Source organism: Theobroma cacao, chromosome 9 (assembly GCF_053813885.1).
Source record: "Theobroma cacao isolate CCN51 chromosome 9, ASM5381388v1, whole genome shotgun sequence".
NCBI classification, from domain to species: domain Eukaryota; kingdom Viridiplantae; phylum Streptophyta; class Magnoliopsida; order Malvales; family Malvaceae; genus Theobroma; species Theobroma cacao.
Genome location: NC_142647.1, coordinates 44,200,095 through 44,222,860, shown reverse-complemented (window position 1 = coordinate 44,222,860; position 22,766 = coordinate 44,200,095). Strand labels below are relative to the sequence as shown.

General features: G+C 35.2%; 2 protein-coding genes and 1 pseudogene across 2 annotated transcripts; 2 read left to right on the top strand and 1 right to left on the bottom strand.

Annotated features, from left to right (window-relative positions):
• Positions 1 to 105: 105 nt before the first annotated feature.
• Positions 106 to 6,647, top strand: LOC18590133 (ERAD-associated E3 ubiquitin-protein ligase HRD1B). The gene is made up of 8 exons (XM_007015477.3): positions 106 to 265; positions 632 to 1,174; positions 1,872 to 2,048; positions 3,025 to 3,174; positions 3,279 to 3,487; positions 4,162 to 4,312; positions 4,963 to 5,236; positions 6,039 to 6,647. Exons 2-8 carry the CDS (start codon positions 642 to 644, stop codon positions 6,174 to 6,176), a joined length of 1,632 nt encoding a protein of 543 aa, XP_007015539.1. The 5' UTR covers positions 106 to 265; positions 632 to 641; the 3' UTR covers positions 6,177 to 6,647.
• Positions 6,648 to 8,113: 1,466 nt separating this feature from the next.
• On the top strand, positions 8,114 to 13,590 carry BPM5 (BTB-POZ and MATH domain 5). Its single transcript, XM_007015474.3, has 4 exons — positions 8,114 to 8,709; positions 9,527 to 9,872; positions 9,986 to 10,265; positions 12,617 to 13,590. The coding sequence occupies exons 1-4, from the start codon at positions 8,294 to 8,296 to the stop codon at positions 12,796 to 12,798; spliced, it is 1,224 nt and encodes a 407-aa protein (XP_007015536.1). The 5' UTR covers positions 8,114 to 8,293; the 3' UTR covers positions 12,799 to 13,590.
• Positions 13,591 to 16,761: 3,171 nt separating this feature from the next.
• Positions 16,762 to 20,451, bottom strand: LOC18590130 (putative nucleobase-ascorbate transporter 10; annotated as a pseudogene).
• Between the last annotated feature and the right edge of the window lie 2,315 nt (positions 20,452 to 22,766).

Here is a 22,766-nt window from a genome sequence, read left to right as displayed (position 1 = left end):
GCCCACAGTCCACATGGACTACACCGATTGGTAAAGATGACCGCAATTGCGTCCAATAAAGTGCTGAAGTGAAAACCTTTGTTTTCTCGTTCAAAGTGTTGCAAAAATCAAAGGATAAATAATAAATAAATAATAATAAATACCGTCGCATTTGCAGTTAAATCTCTCTCCCGCAAAAAGAAGACACGAAGGAGGCGAAGGGATTCTCTTCCTCTTGTTGTCGGTTCCCATTTCCCGCGAAAACCCTAACGAAGTTATCTGTCAGGTCAGTACTGATCCCTTCCTCTTTTCCTCTTATTAAATAGAATTTTTCGTTCGCGGGAGTTTCTGGAATCAATTGTTTGGTTGTGGAGGAAAATAATTTCAGGGAAACAATCGAAATACCGATTACTTTTGAGCATGATACTATATCTGAATTAATAAAGTGCCCCCTTTTTTGTGCAGTATATAGAAAATTAATGAAATTTGATTTTTTTAATAGTTTCACTTGATCTTAGTGCGTATATAATTGTTTCCTAGCGAATTAAATGCTTTGAAAGAGTAAGGGTAATCGATTAAGAAGTTGTAGTTTTGAAGTTAATTCTAGATTTTGATTTTCCTCTCTTGATTGAATATTGTGGTCTGGTATCAGGTAGAGCAAAATGATGAGGCTGCGAACCTATGCTGGTCTCAGTTTGGTTGCGACGCTAGCTGTAATTTATCATGCATTCAACAGTAGAGGCCAGTTTTATCCTGCTATGGTTTATTTATCAACCTCTAAGATCAGCTTGGTGTTGCTTCTCAATATGGGCCTGGTCATAATGTGTACCTTATGGCAATTAACGAAACGAGTATTTCTTGGGTCTCTTCGTGAAGCTGAGATCGAGAGGTTGAATGAACAGTCATGGAGAGAGGTCATGGAGATCCTCTTTGCAATCACCATTTTTCGGCAGGACTTCTCTGTTACGTTTCTTGCAATGGTTACGGCTCTGTTGTTAATCAAGGCTTTGCATTGGTTGGCACAGAAGAGAGTCGAGTACATTGAGACAACCCCTTCTGTTTCCATGTTGTCTCATGTTCGGATAGTTTCTTTTATGGGTTTCCTTCTTCTTCTAGATTGTCTGTTCTTGTACAGTTCTATAAAGTTTTTGATCCAAACACGACAAGCGTCAGTCTCCCTCTTCTTTTCATTCGAGTAAGTTATTTAAGTTAGCACCTCTTCTTTCTTTTGTGATTATCAGTTGAAAATTTTCTTAATTCATTTCTATTTGTCATACTTAATGGGCCATCATTCAATTGCATTTTGTATTTATCTTGTCCTGAGCATTTTAGATTTAATAAAATGGATTGGCAAGGATGAGCATGGTCTTGAAGTCACAGTTCTTGTTTTGTGATTTACTAAGGTCCTGATAAATATGCACTGGGATCTTGGATTGTAGGAGCATGATTAAGAAAATTATGCATGTTGTAGAGGAGTGCTAGGCTATAGAGAGATAAGAGAGAAACTCTTTGAATATGTCATTTATGATGGAAATTGAAGGATAAATGAAGTTGACATTATATTAAAGTCTATCGCCAATCTAATATTAAGGTTCCTGGAAGAGAAAAGGTGTGTAAAAATCCAACTATTCTTTGTTTTACAGTACTTTACATAAATGTGACCATATTTTATTCCTCCCTTGTGTATTTTTGCAAGTGCTGTGTGTGTATTTGTATTTTTCACATGTACCATTGTTCTTTGTTTGGCATTCAAACATATATTAGATGCTAATTGTGAGCTTGTGAAGTTGCTGAAAATATGTTTTACGCTTCACTAGGAAGTGGTCCAGATGTATATTTTCTAGTTTATCTGTTCTTGCTTTGACTAATGTTGGGTTTCTTTTGGGTTGTAGATACATGATACTGGCAACAACGACAGTGTCAACCTTTGTAAAATATGTTTTCTATGTGAGTGACATGCTTATGGAAGGACAATGGGAAAAAAAGGCCGTCTATACCTTCTACTTGGAGCTCATTCGGGACTTGCTTCACTTGTCCATGTATCTGTGCTTCTTTCTTGTGATCTTCATGTAAGCTACTTGTTCTTAGTTTCTGCATGATCACATTTATGTTTATATTATACACCTGCATATATATTTTTTGGCTATTGGATGATGTTCTAATGCATGAGATCCTATAAAACTTTTTGGCATGCATGAATTGAGGGCATAATGCATGTTAAAGCAATTTTATAAGCAGTGCTGTAAATCTTTCTGGTTGGTTTTTGATAGAATGCTACACACTCTTTTAGGAGTTTGTATCATGCTTCAAATCCTATCTTGGTAGCTTTTATTTTGAAAGGTGGCATTAGGCATGTAGAATTCTCTAATATATACAGATGCATTGGGCTGATGGACATCAACCTAAGCTCAAATCTTGGCAGTGAGTTACATATTTTCAGATTGTATTTACTGGGTTATAAACTTGCACATGTTGAATGGAGAAACAGAGCAAACCTCCATATTATTAAGGGCTACATGGTTTTTTATCAGAATTGCTGTAGATGAGGCATTCAAGATTGAGACTTGTTTTCTCACATATCTAGAGAGTACAAGCAAGTTTGATAGCTGTTTTCTGAACTGTTTTATATCCTTGAGACATGAAAATGTAATTCAGGTAGAATGTCAGCAAATGCATAGTTACCAATTGGCATAAATATATCCAGTTATTTTTTCTGCTTTTCGATCATGGGTTTGCTGATATATGAATGGGATAGTACCAAACTTGGCTTCTATTGCATTTGGGTGTCTTGACACAGAAAATCAGTTTCTGATCCTGAAAAAAGTTTAGTGTAGTAGTCAAGAGAACTAAGACTTACATACAGGTATTGAGATTCCTGCCCAGTTGCCACTTTTTAAATGGAAGGCTTGGTCAGGCATTGCAAGGTCTTAAAATAAAGGAAAAAAAATAAAAGGGATATTTTTTACCAAAGTCTCAGATCTCCTGATCCACTTTTATATATCTTATAGCTTAATTCATTGCATGGTTGTTAATTGGTTTCTGCAGGAACTATGGTGTACCTCTGCACTTAATACGGGAGCTCTATGAGACCTTTAGGAATTTCAAAATTCGTGTTGCTGATTACATGCGTTATAGGAAGATCACTTCAAACATGAATGATAGATTCCCAGATGCAACCCCAGAAGAGCTCAATGCGTGAGTCAAATATTTGTTTGTGAAGTTATATTTTATGGTATTCAAGAATCTTTTAATTGTATTCTGAGTTGCTGTTCTTAACTGTTTACTGATGGGGTGAACAGAAGTGATGCAACTTGTATTATATGTCGAGAAGAGATGACCACAGCAAAGAAGTTAGTTTGTGGACATCTTTTTCATGTGCACTGCCTTCGATCATGGCTAGAAAGACAGCATACCTGCCCTACATGCAGAGCACTGGTTGTACCACCTGAAAACGGAACCAGCTCAGCTGGAGGGCAACATGGACCTCGGTCAGATGCTCATCAACAAGGTAATCTCATTGTGACATTATCTATTCAAAGGTGAAATCTTTTCTTGGAGCACTTGGATTTTTTTAGTATATCCAAACTGGTGTATGCCAGCCATTAGTTCCGCTGTTTGGTTTGAGATAATATGCATCGTGCATAAATAAATTGCAAAACTTTTAAAAGTTTGTTGCTTTCTCCTAGGTATTGGGTAAAGTTAACTTTGGGGTCTTTATGTTCCCTGTCCATTATCAGCTCAAAATTCAGTTCTTCATCTTTTTAGTTGCTATCTTTTTGTGTCTTGTTGATCTGCATTTAAGCTAGTTAAGGTATGTGCCTCCTGAAAAAAGGTGCAATAATGCAAAATGTCCATAGGTGTTACCCATGCTTCAAGGCTTGCACTTTGGTATGGTGCATTACTTGAAGGCTTTTCCTCCCCAACTCTGAGGCCTATATTGAAGATGTTTTCCATGTTTTAGTCCTTATATTTTGGGGATAACCTTTTCCTCATCCCCATTCTTATATGGCATATAGAAGCTGGAAAGCTGATTTGGTTGCAAAGAAATTGGGATTTGGACATTAATTATTACCACTTTGTTCTGCAGTGATATTGCTTCACCTCTAATTTTTATAATTTTGCTATTAACCAAACTGACTTCACTGTTTGAAAAACATGGGCTAATTGTTAAAGTGTGAACAGGGTCAAGCACAAGTTCAGCTACCCAAGGTCCTGGTGGTGACATGGCCACTGATAATTTGACCCAGCATCAGGCCAGGCTTCAGGCTGCCGCTGCAGCAGCATCAATATACGAGAAATCCTACATCTATCCTTCTGCAAACACACTAGTTTGGTAGGTAGTTTCATGCTTGTAATACTGCATGTCTGTCAATGACATTTGCATTTCCTCATTTTGCTGGCTCTATATAACCTCACCTCTTTTTCCCATGTGTTTTTTATTATGTGCCATTTGTAGTGCACTAATTATCAGTTATTGCAATTCCTTATACCTTTGAGAGTTGGGAATGTGCCATTTAGACCTAATTGGTTTGACTTTTGGGCTGTAGAAAAGTTGTGTGTGTGTGTGCATGTATAGGCCATTATAGAGTGGCAACACTGTTCTCTAGTTAGTCTCTTTCAAACTTAATAATGAAATCATAAATTTATATAAGAAGGTAATCATTTAAATGAGATCTATTACACGAGCTATATGATATTTAGTGAGTATTGGGTAGTAAAATGAAGTGAATTGTCTAACCCAAATGGAAGGGGAGCCTTTAAACACAAGTAGAGCATGTAGCATCTGAGTGCTAGTTTCAAAAGCTGATCAGTGGTTCATTGGTTTAGAGGCCTCTGTAGACATTCAAGGTCTTTGCACCCACATCTGCCATGCTTTCCAATTGTGCTATGGATGCCAGTTTTTTTACATGATCAGATCTGGTTCTAAGTGCATTAGTTGGCTAGTCCCAACTGGTACTATAACCTTGTGCATTTTCCATGTAGGTCTCCTGGATATGCTGTACTTCCTCAGGCTTATGGGCCTTCGGCTGACTCCACCAAGGTCGAATCTAGTGGGGAAAGAACATTCATTGGACAACAGCAGTTTGCCATTCCTGGTGGACATGCAAACTTGTCCTTTCCGCAATTCCCACATTGTGTTTTTGTCCCTTTCGAGTTACCTGGTGCCAATGGAAATTCAGGAGAGGGATCGGGTAGTTATCAGAATATTCCAGATTCTCAGTTGGAAGCTCAGAAGATTATTCAACAGAAGATTGAGGTATCATTTATGTAGTGTTGTGGTGCTATTCTTGCTTTCTTTATACAATTGTGTTTCAAAATTTTCAAAGACAGTTGTAATTTCTTGTGCCCTACCTTATGATTCAGTAGACTATGTATCCATATAATTGTGTGATCAAGGTGAGATTTGGAGTGCATTGCTTGCAATAGGATGCAGGGTATTTGATTGTCTCTGTCTTATGTTTAGAGGGTTGTTTTTCTGGTTAAAATAACTTTGGACATCAAAAAAAATGTAAAATCAGCTAACTCTGTTCCAATTTATCACTACTGTTTTATAGGGCTAGCAATTTGTGTTAACATGTGGTAATTGTGTCATGTAAAGGTAAGGGTACAACAGATAAACGGGTCGACATGTTCACGACACATTTATTGCACAGATTACACGACATGATAAGGTTAACACATTAAATACGATTAACCTGTTTAGCCATGTTAATCTATTTAGAGACGATTAACTTATTTAAATATGAATAGTAAGTTTTTTTTATGTATTTTAGATATACTAATTCAATATATGAGTTTAAATGGGTTAGACATGTTGAATAATGTATAAACCTGTTACATAAGACTAATTAAACATATCATATATGAATTAATCATGTCAACATGCACAAGACAAATATTTTTTGTGGCATAAACAGGTTCACATGATTATGACATGAACATAATTATAGAAAATCTGAACTCTCCTAATTTCGTGTTGTGTTAATGAGATCTTGTTCAAAATTGCCAGATCTACTGTTTTCTCAACGTATTTTCTCTTTTCTCTATATGTGTTGCAGCATCAGCTCCAACTTCTGCAGAAGCCAAAAACTGAGGAAAGCATGGACATTGGTCTCACAGGCTCATCAGATAGAAAAGGGAAGGCCACAGCATCTTCTTCTGTTTCGGAGACCCATAATGGAGAGGCAGAAGAGTGAAGAGAGTACATAGTACTTGCACAAGTGTAGTTGTTTTACATGGGAACTAATGAATGAGTATAAAGGGGGGGAAAAGTTGGCCAAAAGTTGTTGCATTGCTTCCGTGACGGCTGAAATCAACAGGAGCAATGTCGTAACAACTGCGATTTACCTTCATCACATTTGGATTTTAATTTTTAGTCTCATTGCACTAAAGATAGACTATTGCAGATAACAGTTTGTATCAAATCTTCTTCGGTCGTTAACCTAAGATGAGGTGTGAATGTCTAGCACTAACAAGTAGGAACATTCTATTGGTGACCATTTGTTTTTTAAAGCCTCGAAGCTTGTGACTTGTGATTGTGATACATAGGATTCGGTAAAAAAAGATTGATGAGTAAATAAGTGGGCAACTGCAGGAGGTAGAATGAAGCTTGACTTTGTTCTTTCTAGTGTTCCAATCCATTGAATGAGTAGTTAAAGAACTGTGAAGATCCATCTCGCAATCACAATGTATATCAAGGGTTTTTTAGTTGTGTTCATATCTATTATGAGCATAATGGGTTTTACCATCCAAATTTGATCACTTGGAGCTATATATATATATATATATATATATTAATTTTTATAAAAAAGATTCTTGTAAAAAAGAGAGAGGAAGTATTGTAAATAAGTAAAAAAATGTACGGGAGGTGACCCTAAAGAGAAGAGAAGGATTAAATAGAAGAGAGTAAAAAAAAAGACTTAGAGTCTGTTTGGCTTGTTTTTTTTTAATTTAAAAATTATTTTGAAGTTTTTATGAAAAATAATAGTTTTTAAAATTAAGCTAAAGTTGTTTGATAAATTTTTTTATAAATTTTTTTTATAAGTTATAATTTTTATTAAAATTATCATAGAAGGTTTTTTTTTAAGAGGGTAATATTGTAATTATTTTTAACAAATGAAGATATTTTTGAAACAAAAATAAAATTTTTTTTTATATTTTTAAAAAAAAGAAAAGAAAAAGCTCCTCATTGGAGTTTTTTTTAAGCTCTTTTTTAAAAAATTTTGTTTTTAAAAAAAATTATTTTTTTTAAGAGCTTCTCAAAAGATTATGTTTGGCCTAGTTTTTACTTAAGAGGTAGATAAGCTGAAAAAAAGTTAGGCCAAACATGCACTTAGTGCTTGTTTAGTTTGGTTTTTTTTTTTTCAACTTATCTACCTCTTAAAAAGCAAAAGTAAGCCAAACATAAATTTTGAAAACCTTTTAAAAAAAAGTAATTTTTTAAAAAAATAAAATTTTAAAAAAAAGAGTTTCAGGAAAACTTCTATGAGGAGTTTTTTCTTTTTTTTTTTTAAATACAAGAGAATTTTTATTTTTGTTTCAAAAATATACTCATCTATTAAAAATAATTACAATATTACCTTCTCAAAAAAAATACATTCTATGATAATTTTAATAAAAATTATAACTTATAAAAAAAATTATCAAATAATTTTAACTTAATTTTAAAAATTATTATTTTTCATAAAAGCTTCATAATAATTTTTAAATTAAAAAAAATCAAACCAAATAAGCTCTTAGAGTGAAAATATGCTATTAACTCTTGAAATTTTATTTTAAAAAGTTAAATAATTTTAGTGACAAATGATGTAATATTTTCGTTTCAAATAATATGTCGTACAAATGATTTTTGATTTTGAAATAATATGTAAAAAAAAAATAACTAAAAGATTAAAATTATTTTATTTTTTAGAATAAAATCTCAAGAGCTACTAACATATTTTCACTCTAAAAATAAAAAATAATCACTTACTACAAAAGAAAAAATTACTCACCACAAAAGATATATGTAAAACAAATTAAATTAAATACTTTAGAAAAAGAAATGACATTATGGAGGTGAGAATATATTTTTCTTTAAAGGGCTTGGTCAAAATTGTAAATTTAAAGTTATGCAGACAACAAGACAAGGAGGATCCATAAATACATATGAATTTCATACCATCGCCGTTCCTTTTCCATTCTACTTATTATAGAAAAACAAAATAAAATCCAGAGATAGAAAAAGCCTACGATTCTTGAGCCTTCCACTCGAATTCTTCCTCAATTCGATGAATCTATCCAATCCAAAACCCTAAACCATTGAAATACCCCAATGACAAACCGCGCAACATCGCCGACGGCGACGGCAGAAGTTGAGCAAAGCCCACTGGTTTCTCCAACCAGCTCACGGTCGGTGACGGAGACGGTTAACGGGTCGCACCGGTTGGTGATCCAGGGATACAGCTTAGCCAAAGGGATTGGCGTGGGGAAGCACATTGCCAGCGACAATTTCACTGTGGGCGGCTACCAGTGGGCTATTTACTTCTACCCCGACGGTAAAAACCCAGAAGATAATTCCACTTATGTCTCCGTTTTCATTGCATTGGCTAGCGAAGGCACCGATGTTAGGGCGCTTTTCGAGCTTACGCTTGTGGATCAGAGCGGTAAAGGCAAGCATAAGGTTCATAGCCATTTCGATCGGTCCCTTGAGAGTGGGCCTTATTCCCTCAAATATCGTGGTAGTATGTGGTAGGTTTCTTCCCCTTATCCTTGTTCTTTTTTTTGTTTTAATTTTTTTATTTTATTAATGATAAAATATTTGGAATTTGAATGAATACAGTCTGCGCAAAAAGCGATTGGTGGAAAGCAAAATAATGAATGATTAGAATGTAACGTTGCATTTTGTTATCCCAAAAGATTACAATTTTAATTTTAATGCACGGAAAAGCCAGTAGCGGAAACAACAACAGAACGGAGCCTAATTTGGTCGTTGTTGTGTTACCCCTTCATACTTTTGAAGTAATGTGACTGTCTCCAAAAAAATTATAGAAAAGAAATATCTTGAATGTTGGTGGATCTCTTTGTACCTCTTGTTTGGAAAGAGGACCAAATGATATTCCTTTGCCATCAGGAGAAGTAAGAATATTGGTTGTGGGAACTATATTAGTGTTAACATGTTTATGTGTCTCTCTCTATGCACATATCATATGCTAATGATGCTTTATGAGGTTTCAGCTGGACTTATGATCGAAGACTTTTGTTTATCAGCTTTTAATTTCAATATAAAACATAAATTGTCGTGTAAACAAGGTGAGATATTGCTTTGGTAGGAATAAAGTGTTTTGTTATGGAAGAATTTGTGTATTTTGAAATGTTGTTCACGTGTACCTTCGGGTGTCTGTGTCTGCAGTGTTTGAGTTTCTACTTATTTGATTATAGTATTGATCTTGGGAAGGCCTGCTCTATGGCTAATTGAATGGAATCTGTTAATAGTCTACTTATTGTCCATGTTGCTGTTTACCTGACTTAAGTAATTATTCTTTCTCCTCTGTTCTCATTAATCTAGGGGGTACAAGCGTTTTTTCAGACGAGCTTTACTTGAAACATCAGATTACCTCAAGGATGATTGCTTGAAAATAAATTGTACTGTTGGAGTTGTCGTTTCAGCAATAGATTGTTCACGATTACACTCAATTCAGGTGCCAGAGTCTAATATAGGAGCACATTTTGGTATGCTGCTGGAAAATATGGAAGGTTCAGATATTACATTTGATGTGGCTGGGGAAAAATTTCATGCTCATAAGTTGGTATTAGCTGCTCGATCCCCTGTTTTTCGATCAGAATTTTTTGATGGGATGGATGAAGAAAAGCAAGAGATAGTCATCACCAATTTTGATCCGAAGGTTTTTAAGGTGAAAACATTCACATCCTTTTTCTGCCTTTCCTTTAAGGGCTTAGATCTGACTGTTGTTCCTGTGATTGTATTATAATCATTATTTCTGCTTTTCTTTTATGTGTCAAACAGGCCTTGTTGCACTTTATATACAGAGACACTCTTTCAGAAGATGTGGAGAGTGTTGGGTCTACCTTCTCCTCTGTGTCATCAATATCTGAAACACTAATAGCAAAATTGTTAGCGGCAGCAGATAGGTATGGTCTGGAGAGACTGAAATTAATGTGTGAATCCCATCTCTGCAAGAATATATCTGTCAATTCTGTTGCCAAAATTCTAGCTTTGGCTGACCAATATCATGCTTCGGAGTTAAAAGCTGTTTGTCTCAGATTTGCTGCTGAAAACCTAGCAGGTCTAAAACCTTCTTCCACTTTATATATTTTCTTTTGACATATACTTCCATATTTTCTCATCAATAAGATTTAAAGTGTTGTGAATATAGTAGTTTTTGAAAAATAGAACTGTTACTTATTTGATCATGATATTTATCTGCAATGTGAATATCTCTTTCAGAACTTTATGTTCATCTTTCTTCCGTTAATGCATGGATAATGCTTTTGCTGCATAATTATGATAACATATTATGATTGTCTGGAGGTGATCCTTCTACTGCATGATGAGGTGAATGAAGTGAGGATTTGGTGTAACAACAAATCTAAGCAATAGTATTCAGCATTGTTTATTTACTCTAAAATGATGCAACTTGATGCATATGTCTGGTCGTTTATCTGAACCTTGATAAAATAATCAAGTCATATTCTAGGTTTGTTTATTGAAAATTAAAGGCTGCTTAGTTGTATATGCTTCCTATTGGTGTAATGAGACAAAGAATCAAATTCATTGATAATTTGAATTCTAATAGACAGTTAGAGCCAGGCACTGATTTAGGTTTGGAGGAAAATGATCCATAGCTGAGGTTTGCTCTAAGTTCTTATGCATGGTTAGATGAGCCCAACTGTAACCATTGATAGGCACTGTGAGAATTGATAATTCAACGGTTTGATAATTATTTATATTAAGGAGCTTGGGTCACTAAAATGACTGGGTAAATTTTTGATATATTTTAATTGTCTTTCTGTAAATTATTAACTGAATCCTTTTGTTTCATGGGATATGATGGAAGAAGTTTGGATATTAACACGTGATCAGGTGGGATGGGAGATTAGTGTCCTTTATTTTGGTTCAAAGTATATTATTTTGTGTTTGTGCACACTGCATACGTGGGTGTTTGTTTAATGGTTTAGTCCTATGCTTTCGATAACATGGAGTTATGCTTTTCTGCACTGCTGTCTTATTAGACTGTATGGACTGTTATGCTGTCATACCTTGGAAGGAGCTAGGTATTGGGGGAAGCACCCATGTTCACAGAATTGCACATACCCTAGGGAAATTAACTAGTCCATGTATGGTAGAATTTATGCTGACCTTATTAAGACTAAAAACATACTTATAAATTCCATAAATTTACTTCTCTTAAGACTTTTTGAGTGGTCAAAGTGGCCTGTAAAACTGGGATGTGAGGCAAACTAATCCTTTTGGCAAAATTTTTCATCTTACATGTTAGTCGGAATAAAAGATACAGAAATTCTCATCATTGTTTCAACTTTACCTTTCAGGTTAGACCTAACACAGATGTCCAGTGTTTCAATTTAAGCCCTGAGAATTATTCTGGTACATATTCCAGAGTCATTTGAATGTTCAGTGCCTTCACTAAAACTGTGATTGCATATGGTTTTCCTGCTATGTCATTATTTTAACATTGTTGTCACTCAAGTAGCATGAGTATAAAGTATTTATTTTTATTTTTTAAAAATATAGGGTGGTTTACCGGTGCTTTGTCAATATATATATATATATATATATAATTGTGTTGTGTTTGGCTGGAAGAAACTTGGGGATAAGAACCAAAATGTTTTGCAGTTGTCGAGATCATTCTTTCCGATCCCATTCAGGGGATGTAACATTCAACACCCTCCTGTGTTATTTCTTGCCCTTTCTGTGAGATGAAAATTCAGACGAAGTTGTGACCTTTTTCACCTCTCCCAAAGCTTGAATGCAATGAGAGGATTATTTGAATCTTCCTTGCTTTTCTATCTCATGTGCCAATTCATTGCTTACTGTAATTTTTGAAATCCTCAACCTTCAAAAGTTACTTGTCCCCCTTGTATATGTAATTACTGTTGTATGTGTGTTTAGCAATGAACGTGTAAGGGCATGGGGGGAACAGGCCCATGTTTCATGTTGTGACACTTGTGTGCTATTCCTTTTCATAGGCCACTTAGTGTGTGTGAGAACCTATGCTCAATTAAAGTCGTGGGTTGGAAAATAGTTACTGTAGAGATTCAGCCACGTGCTGAGGCTGCAGTTTTCATGTGCGAGCTTATTATTATTCATGCATGATTGAATGAAACTAGCTTGGTTTTGGAAGCAACTGTGGATTTAGCTGTTATAGTATGTACTTCAGAGAAATTTCTAAAATCTTTCTTCTCTTAAGTAATTATGGGTGGAGCTTATTCTTGTTGGAGTTTATTAACATCTTTTAGCTTGTTCTTAGATATTCTTCTGACTTTAACCTTGGAATATTTATAGACTATCTTCCTTTTCAGGAGGATAGTAGATAGTTGGAAAGGTTAAAATCAAGAATGAAAGTTTTCTTGTGCATATATTTGCTATCTCAATCCCTAATGGGTGGTCTTGTTGCAGCTGTCATGCGTACAGATGGCTTTGAATACCTAAAAGAGAACTGCCCTTCACTTCAGTCAGAGCTCCTGAAGACAGTTGCAGGTTGTGATGAGGATCGTAGCAGTGGTGGAAAATCTCGGAGTGTGTGGGCACAACTTTCAGATGGTGATACCAGTGGCAGGAGGGTCAGGCAAAGAACCTGATCTCAAGATTGTTGTCTTGTAAATTGGTGTGATAATATACTTGTTCGATGGCCGATTTGAACACCTGATTGGTTGGTTTCCCCAGCACCAAAAAGAAATTAAAAAAAAAAAGAAGCGATGATGTCAAAACAAAGGAAAAAAAAAACTGAAGCAGAGGCAGAAACAGAAGCACTGCCAACCTTGTAAGAGGAGTAAAATAGAATGTTGTAAATTTGTGGGTTTATTCTAAATGTCTGCCAATTGTTGGAAGTAGGTGAAGGGCAAGACATGGCCCTGGTGATCCGTTTACAGCGTCACTAACAAATTTTGCCATTTCGAGGTGGAAAGCTGTTAATCTTAACTAAGTCAACTTTTTTTTGTGTCTTCTGTTGCTCTTCTTGTGGATTGAGAAGATGGGCTCGTTAGAAATGGGACATTGAACTTGGATTGGGCGAGATTGCATTGTTGGTTGAGTAGTCAGGCAGTTTGAGGACCGGCTAGAAAAATCAATTTTCTAGTTAGGTTTAGCCTCTGTTTTGCTCAAGATGGTAAGGATGGATGGACCAGAAATACTAGTCATGCTAATAAGTCTGTCGTGTGGTTAAATTGGATTCTTCAGTAAAGCGGCGGATCCTGGAGGCAGAATGTGGGTATGCGTATGCTAGAGTAGATCCCACTGCATATTCTGTCAGAGTGAGTCAGGAAGGTTGCCCATAAACATTTCATCTTTTTGCAATATTTCAATTTCGTCAATACTGTATTACTTTTTGGGTGTCCAAATGTTAATATATTAATGAATAATACCTTCGCCAATTTGCTGTGGCTGTTCTTTTTTTTTTTTTTTTAAATTTTGTAAGGAAAGAATTCTGCCAGAGTTAAAAACAAGAAGATGGTGAGGAATGAGGACGACTAGACCTGGAAGAGTATTCGGTTTTTGCCTTCTGGATATAGAAATAGTCCAACTTCCTCAATAGGCCCAAACTTGTGCCAATATTTAGTCGTACCTTGCTTAATCTTCACACTTCCAAGTTCCAACTGTATTAGTACATGTTCCCTTAACAGCAAAGGCATCTCCTATCGATTAATTTGTAGCCAACTTATTCAACTCACTAGTTAAAAAAGGTTCGAGAATAAGTCCAACCAAGTCAATAAGACAGACAGCCCAAGTCTCTTAAAAACATCAATGCCCTGCCGGTCTTCCCTTGGATTCTTGCTTCCCAAGAAAATCACACCTCCATAAAACCCTAACATTGAAAGCAAAACAAAAGGCCCTTTGTTTTCTTCTGGTCTACTCTTGTCAAGGAAAATTTCTGAGTCCCCACTTTCTAGGCTTTGATACAGATTACGGCAAAAGGATGGTACATGGTTGGTGCTCTCACTGCCTGAATTTTTGCAGGTTGGCTCTCGACGGCGGCTTCATGTAAGTAATCTCATCTTTCTGTGTACTGTATAATTTTTTCACTTGTTCCTCGACCAATTTGCAAAATGAATTATTGATCTTTCTCTTTTTCTTTCCTGTTATTTTAAAGAGAGAGAGAGAAATGTCATCGTATTTAAGTTACTGTATGTGATTTGATTGCAGATCGTGTTCAACTTGTGGAAAGGTGTTGGGTCAAGTTAGTGTGAAGACGGCTTCCAATATGAAGAGGAACACAAGATTTAAGAGAAGCAAAAGAGTGACAAGAAGGCAAAGGCAGACATGCTTCGGTCGGAGTTGATTCTTTCCTATCATATGAGCAAACCAAAGTTTGGATGAAATTAATTAATTACATAATTTGTCCCTTAATTTCTCTAATAATTCTTTTAAATTTCTTTTTTTTCATTCTATAATTCTTTTATTTAAACATGTGTATATATGGATGTTAATGGAAATTAACATTTGCCAGTCAGTATATTTGGTGTTGTGGCAACAATTCTCTCTCTAATATGAAATTGTTCTCCATTTTTTTTTCTTTATCTATTTCCTCATTTTCTCTTCATTTTCATTCACATTCTCGACAACCAAACACTAATTGAAGTTATCCATATACGCACTTTGATCAGGTTTCCTCACTTTCTCTCCATTTCGTCCATTGTTAACGATTATTCAAAGTTCCAAGTTCTATTCTAACTACTCAAAATCCCATAAGGTCATGCAACAACTGCAATGAACAAATTAAGGATGAAAAAGATATTCAATCTCATCAATAAAAGTGAAAATAATTTTGTAACTAAGTCATTTTTTATTTTAAATCCAAAAACACAATAGACAACCCAGTTGACTCAGTGTGGTTGTAAGACTAGCAACCACCTCAAAAGTTTGGTCCCCCCCAATCTCTCAAAGGTTCTCAGACTCGAGAACCTCCACTTCGACTCCGATGAAATTCTTGCTATTCGGCAACTCAAGTGAAGTATTAAAAATGGGTATCGAAGGAAATGAAAGAATAAACAAGGAAAAAGATCCCTTGGCGTTCGAAGCCGTGGCAGTTAAGGACCGTAAGGTCTGGTAGCGGCAACAATGAAGCAAGTCAGCAACAGTGAGAGTCAATGAGAGAAAGAAAGGCAACAAGAAGGAGATGGGGACGGAAAAGAACAATGAAAGATAGAACAAACGATAAAAGAAGGAGATGAACGGGGCTTATGATCCAAAGGCCTCATGATCTGAACATTGGATGCAGCCAGAGACACATTAAAACTTGACATTTCAATCAAATTACCAAACCAAAATATCATGCAGATCACATTTACTTGCCATGTTATGTGGTAGCATAGATTTATATATAGATAACTAATGACAAAGAAGAGAAGGTCTAACACGAGGGAAAAGAACCTGCTAGGTTAGCCTAGGTGACTGCCTGGCAACCTGAAAGGAGTTTCAGGTTTCTTAGCCATTTACTTGAATCCCTGGGGAAAGGTGCAGGCAAGTCATCCTTGGCTACCAAGCATGACTCTTTACTTCATGTAAGACCTCTTTCCTTCTCAGTTTTATGCACCAAGGGGAAGACGGTACTTGGTGTATATAGAGCTTTAAAGGAACAGTACTAGTGCTGATAAGCCTTATAATGTTAGCATCTAATTTTAGATCCTCTTGCTACCCGTACAATGGAATATGTTCTTCTCAATCTTCAATGGAGAATTCTTATTGAAGGAAAATGTTCATGAAATCTTTTCATAGAATAAACATAAAGTCAAATGAAAAAGCAACATCTTTGTCTAATATTGACTACTTTATTTTATTTTAAGAAATGACACTTCAAATTTTCAATTGGATGGATATGGTTGTTGACAGAAAAAGGAGGCCTTAGAGTGCACAAGTTGATGAATTCATCACTTAGCTTTACAAATCACATTTTAATCCAAAATCTCTGCCTTTCCATTTTGGTTCTACCTTTAGTTGAATCCTTGTAGGAATAAATTCTTCTTTCCTTCTAGGTACAGTAAAAAATCTTGCATGGGCAAGAATGGAGTTAAAAAAGAAAAATGCAGATTACATATGTTCAATTGTTGCATCTTTTTCTCTTTTCTGATCTTTGCTTTCTTTGTATGCCTAGTGTAGACATGAATCATGTTCTATGGTGGATAGCAACTCTTTGCTGCCGGTTTGTGATGGAATCCAAATCTTATAAGTTGGTAACACATTATTTTTCTGTACAAGAACCACTAGGCAAAAGGCCAACCTTTGATATGTCAATTTGTTAAGGTTAATTAGCTATGCTTACATGATCAATTTAAGGCAATCAGTGATTGGATTAAGCTCACTGTTGACTCTTCTTACTCTTTTGAATTTGATTTTTTTTTTTTTGTTGTTCTTTTGGTTTTGATATATTTTCGAACTCAGAATTTGAATATCGGGGCAGGAGGAAAATGAAGATTTGGAAAATAAATTCAACTTTAACACTTAAAAAGGAACTGGAAAGCAAAGAATGATTACTGCAAAACTAACAACAGTTTATCCTTTTCTCCTTCAAATGAAGTTTAAGAAGATGCCGTTTAGTTTCAAGTGTACTAAAGAGCTGGGAAAAGCTTGTTGAGCCTGCAGGGTAGTGCATAGAATTCATCATTCCTAACATCTGATTTGTATGAGCTAAACTTCTCCCACCACTTCAAGCCACTGTCCTATTTGGTTTCATCATTTTCTCGAGAAAGTGTTGAATCAAAGAACAAAGCAACCAAAGCAGCAACTGTTGTATGAGACATGAAGATCACAAGCACTATGTCACTGAACTGCAATTCAATAAAAAAGAAGAACAAATATGTTAAGAGCTAATAAACAGAAAGTGAATTGATTTATTCAAGTAGAGAAATGGAAAGTAAATTCAGGCTTGATGAAAATTAGTCCAGGAATCTTACTCAACCAGCATGGTGAGCCAATCTCAAACCACCGTGATAATATTTTCTGAAGTAGTTTGGAACTGATAAACCCATGAAGAAAGAGAAGCCTAATATGAATTTTGTTTTGAAACTGTTGAGGTTACAGAATTGGAGAAAGCTAAGACCAGCAGAAGAGACACAGCCAAAGAGAACACAGCATGAAGCTGCTACAATGGGCTGTGGTACAGAAGCAAAAAAAGCTCCAAATTTTCGTGGTAAAGGACATAAGATAGCCACAGATAAGTAATCAGTGGCAGCATCAATGGAAGAAAGAAGAAATGGAAAAAGTACTTTGAGCTCCTGTTTTTGACATGGAATGCACTTTCAACTTTTATAGATTAATAAAATTTTGAAACAAAATCGACAAACAACATTGAGTTAGTCTTGAATTACTGGCCTACCAAATGCAGAGAAGAAAATCATGAACCCATCTGATACTTGAATCACTCTACGGCTTCCAACTCTTGTCATTGCCAACAGGCCTACATTTTCACTGCAAAGAGCAAAGTATAGTTCAGGCTGGCAGATATCCTTGTAATGATCCAAAACTCAATATATGTTTAATAACTAAGTTTCAAGTTTAATACACTGATGCAGTAGTCCCAGTAACAGAACTAAGCAAGCCATTGGGCAAAACCCCTACTCCCTAAAAATGAGGGAAAACTGCATTAATTAACTGTAAAATATAGGACAATCTAGAACTGAGACTAGTGTCAAGGTATTGTTCACTTAGACTTCTAAGAAACAAATCCTACCAGCCAGCCAGTACCACGGCTAATAACAGAAGGTGGAACGGGAGGGGCACTTCCATATCTTGCAGCTGCAAAGAATGTACCAGTTGACTGCAAATAACAAGATGATTAACGGAATCTAAAGATACCAATAATTCTACTGCTATATTTTTTCCCCCCTTGAGATCAAATTCTATAGCTTTATGTTTTCAAAAGTCTATACAAATATTAGATAAAACTGTCCAATAGTGCTATCAAATTGAACTGCATTTAACAAATTCCTGATTCAGATGTAGACAAATGAAGTTATATACATATTTAGATGATATAACGTCAGAGTAAGACCATTATCCTTGATAGTTTAACGTATCCCTACCTACTTTTGGCTTTGAAACTAAGAGGAATTGATTCCGTAAAGGCTAAAATCCAAGTGAGAGTTTGAAAGTTTGTCAAGGATCAAACCTCAGAAAGAGATACAAAAGCAGGAGCCATGATTACAAAGGCTTCTCCAGCATTAAAGGTGGGGCTTCCCCATTGAAAGGGACAAGGAATATATATCCTGCAGTGAAGGAAAAAAAATATGGGAATAAGACCTTATGTTGCAAAATAATGCACCATTTATAGGAAACAAAATGATAAATATATTACATATGAGTATCTTTAATCATTTACATGTTAAAATTTGTACCAGTTCTCATAGTCCCACCAAGGAGCTGTGCTAATGAATCCAGCAGGATCAGTGCGACAGCTAATCTGAGTGTTCTCAGGTTTGTGTTTGTACACAGTGGTTGAAGTTAGAAGTTGAGCAAATAACCATGTAATTGCAACTGAAATCAGGACTACAAATCTGTCAAAGATGGGCTGCTTTGATTCTATATAACAAGGAAGATACTGCAAAAGCATGAAACACACGATAGAAATTAAGAGGAAGGACTTATCAGCAGCAACATATCACAGACATTTCAGATTATTTGGTCAACTGAAGCTTAAGGTACACAACTCCCACATAAGTATAGGGTTAACCATGCTTCATGTTTTCTCTAAACAGAAAAATGGGTGTGCTTTGCTCTAAACAAGAAAATTGGTGCTTGAGAAGAGGGTTTTTTTAAAGCTTTCTATTCCTTAAACAGGCAAAAACTCTGCTTTCCATTTTACTCTTGACAAATTGCTTTTTAAAAAGCGAACATGTAACTTACCTGTGAAATGAAAGCCATGATAATGATCCCTGTAAGGCCAACTTCAACACATTTTGCAACCTTAACTAGGGAAAAGAAAAGAATCAACTAATCATTTAGCAAGAAATGGCATAAGCACAGCAATTATTACTAATAACTGAGAGCAACAATGAAGGATACACAAAAATTTACCATGGGGAAGCCGAGATGATGAAGTCCAAGCCCAGTAAAAGTCACATACGGAACAACAGATAAAGGACTAAGGAGCCTGAAGAAGAAAGTAAAGTAGTCAGGATACCCAACCATAATAGAAATCAAAATACTTTCAAGAACTCACCTCACAACACTTGTCCACAATCCTAAAAATCCAATTGTACTTTAGAAACATGCAGCAACAATGAGTGCACCTTGTATTCCTCTCATTGTCCCAACAAACCTCTCTAAAATGATACAATTAAAAGAAAATTTTCAAGATTTCTAAAGTGAGGTAAAGAACTAGCTGCACTTTAAGATGATATAGTTGAAAAAGAAATTTTACAAAAGCGTTAACATGAGCAGTTAACCTCATATGGATCTGAATAAGAATTGTACCTGCTTGCTTGGATTATAGAAGTTACAGGAACGAAATAAGCATATGAACCCACAATGTGGGAAGTTGGGTTCCAAACAATGACTGAAAAAATGTGCTTAATCCTGAAACAAAAAGTAAGTTCTGCGTCACTGTTGCCTTCTCAGCCTGTGTTAAAACAGTGGAAAAAAAGAAAGAGATTTAGCTACTTGCACAGTGTATAAAGGAAAAAACAGAAGAAGCATCAAGATACATAACTTGTTAAATCTTCACATTCCCACCGCCCATTTGAGGAACAATTATGCTAGGAATCAAAACATTGATGCCAAGAGTGAGTAGATAATGCTGGAAACCCAATACAATTGCTTCAGCTGCATACAAATGAACTTCCACATTTCAACAAAATATTGAATACAAAAACCAAGAAGAAGCTCAATGATTCAAAAGTCAGTTGACTAAATCCTATGTTTGGCTCTAAAAAAGAATGAAACGGAACGTTGCATGCATGAAAGTCAGGCAGTGTCCTAAAAACAAAAGCTAAAACACAAGAAGCCAGTAGAGAGTGAAGAAACAATATGAAAAAAAAAGTTAAAGATAATGATGTTAAAAGCACTAAATGGAAATGACTGTTAAAGTATAATAAAAAAGAATGGGTAAGAGTAGAGTGCGCATATAGAAAATAATTAGATATGAGAATAGTTTACAGACGCCATGGAGGAGGACTGTTAATGCAGTACTGAATTCCGGGTAGTTGCTCCTTGACTGAATTTGGTTGTGGCGCCTCAACCGTATTATTGGTAGCAGCCCCAGCCCCACCGCCATTGTTACCAGCAGCACCATTTTGGGCCATATCTATTCAAGGGATACTTACTTACAATGAAGCAGAGAAGCAAGAAGTCAGGCGATGCTTAAAAGGAATAGAATGGCTACCGTTACTTATTTACTAATATTTAAATATTTATTGTGGATTTTATGAAAATTTTCATTTATGAGCCTAAAATCAGGATATTCAAATGTCAGGAAAACAACCAAGAAACAAATCTGGATTGAATCAAAGAAACTGCAATATCGCAAAGGAGAAAGAAACCCCGTTTTTCTTTTTCTTTTTATCGAAATAAAGCATCAATATGGAATATCAATAGAAAACTTTGGATTTAGATTTGAGAAATTCTAAAGAGTATATACTGTCAATAAATCATAATTTTCCATCATATCAAAAGAAGCATTTAATGATAAGGATGAAGAAAAATTTTGATAAGTTGGAAGATTGTGCATCTGGATATGAGTTCGAAAAATTGATAGGATTCTGCTTAAAATTTCAATTAAAACACTGTAAGTGGAATCCAGCCATGCCAGAATTTGTCCTCTGAATTGATATGCAGGGGGTAGTTGATTCAAAGAACTTGGCACGATCCTTGCTGATGAAGAAAGGCAAAGTATCATGGTCCAGGGGTCCATAGTTTGGTCCAGATTAAACATTAAATAACCATGAGAAAGAAATGAATGGATTCTCCTAATATTTATCTTACAAATTTGAAGCATGATATGTTGCATTCTTCTACATTTATCTGACACAAGGTGAATGCTGTAGATGGCTCATATACAAAAGAAGAGAAGGCCTAGCATGGAGAAAAGGGCCTGTCAAGTTAGCCAAGACTGGCTTGCCTGCATGGGAGCTGACAAGACCTTTAAAGGTAATCTTATATCAGAATACCCACTTCACCAGAACGAGTAGGCAAGTCATTCGTGGCTATGAGACAAGGCTCTGATCCTCATATTAGAGCTCTCTTCCTTTCAAATTCAAGCTCTAGAGGGATGCAATAACCTTTGTTTTGAAGTCTCTATGTATAGCTCTATGAAAATATAATTTGAGATAAGACCGAGATTGCCACCACTTTTCATCATCCAAGAATAAATTCTGTTCCATATATCTAGTTTTGGTTTTGAAGCTTATGACAGAAAGAATATATAATTGCTTCAAGAGGAATGTCAATGTGAGTGACCTTTAGCTCTTTCAAAAGGATATGAATAACTGTGAAAATGCACATATATGCTTGGAAATTGACCTTCCATTGAAAGTAAAGGTCTAAGGTTCAAATGTCTCCACTTTGATCTTCCTTGATATGTCATAAAAAAAAAAGAGAGAGAAGAAAGATAAAATTATTAAACCAAACTTGAGTTGAGGGATAGTATATTTCCACTACACCCTAGTGAAACAGCAACCAATTTGTGTTCATGACAATTCCAATTCCCAATGTTATTTGCTACTAAAATTATGAAATTGATGGAATTTATTTGCATTACTGCTTTTAAAGTGAACCAATTGATACATTTCCATATATATGGATCTTGTGTCAATGTTATATATTTACATAAATAAGAGATGAGTTGAATTTTAAATTTATAAATAAATGTCTTTCTTCAACTGATAGAAATATTTTTTGAGTTGAAAATGTAGACTTGTGACATTAACATCATTTGCAAGTTTGAGTATTTGTCTCTCTTCCTTGAGTACGAGAGAAAGTACTTTGACTTGAACTTAAGATTTTACTTGTACCTTTTTTTTTTTTTTTTTCTATATCACGTAGTATACTTTTAAATATATAGTAGCGGAGAATTAAAATTGCGATTTATTCATTTATTAAGGAAGGAACATGATCATTGATTTAATCAAAATTTCTTTTTTTATCCTCCTTGTATATGTGGCTATTTTTATGTTCTTTTTACCATATACTCAAAATAGTTGGAGGTAAGGGAATAATTTTAGCTTAACATCTCATGTTCTTTTTTGCATATGTTATGCTTAGTTAATTACTGTTAGGCTTTAACCTTAAGCAATATTCTACTAGGAAAGTTGTTGCCTTGGCTACAAGTTATTCTGTTAAAACAAAATTTTCCTCCACAGACACAACTGTGGCTTCATCTTTGAAAAAGGATTTGTGGATATGAGAATTAAATCAGTAATTAATTATAATAATTATCCTAATATAGGCAAAATAAATGTATAACATAATGTTAATTATATTTTCAGAGTTAGATGTGTCATGGTTGTTATTTTCTTCGTAAGCGAGACCGTGGAAGCCAGACATATAATTGCATATATCTTTATTGCCACTAGAAATGGGAGCATTCTTGACCGACTTAGCTATATGCATTCTGAAGTTA

Excerpts from the sequence above, each read along its gene's own strand:
- LOC18590133 (XM_007015477.3), top strand. The coding sequence starts at position 642 with ATGATGAGGCTGCGAACCTATGCTGGTCTCAGTTTGGTTGCGACGCTA. Across the intron at positions 2,049-3,024 it reads TTCTTTCTTGTGATCTTCAT|GAACTATGGTGTACCTCTGC; the intron begins GTAAGCTACTTG and ends TGGTTTCTGCAG. Across the intron at positions 4,313-4,962 it reads TCTGCAAACACACTAGTTTG|GTCTCCTGGATATGCTGTAC; the intron begins GTAGGTAGTTTC and ends TTTTCCATGTAG.
- BPM5 (XM_007015474.3), top strand. The coding sequence starts at position 8,294 with ATGACAAACCGCGCAACATCGCCGACGGCGACGGCAGAAGTTGAGCAA. Across the intron at positions 9,873-9,985 it reads TTGATCCGAAGGTTTTTAAG|GCCTTGTTGCACTTTATATA; the intron begins GTGAAAACATTC and ends TGTGTCAAACAG. Across the intron at positions 10,266-12,616 it reads TGCTGCTGAAAACCTAGCAG|CTGTCATGCGTACAGATGGC; the intron begins GTCTAAAACCTT and ends GTCTTGTTGCAG.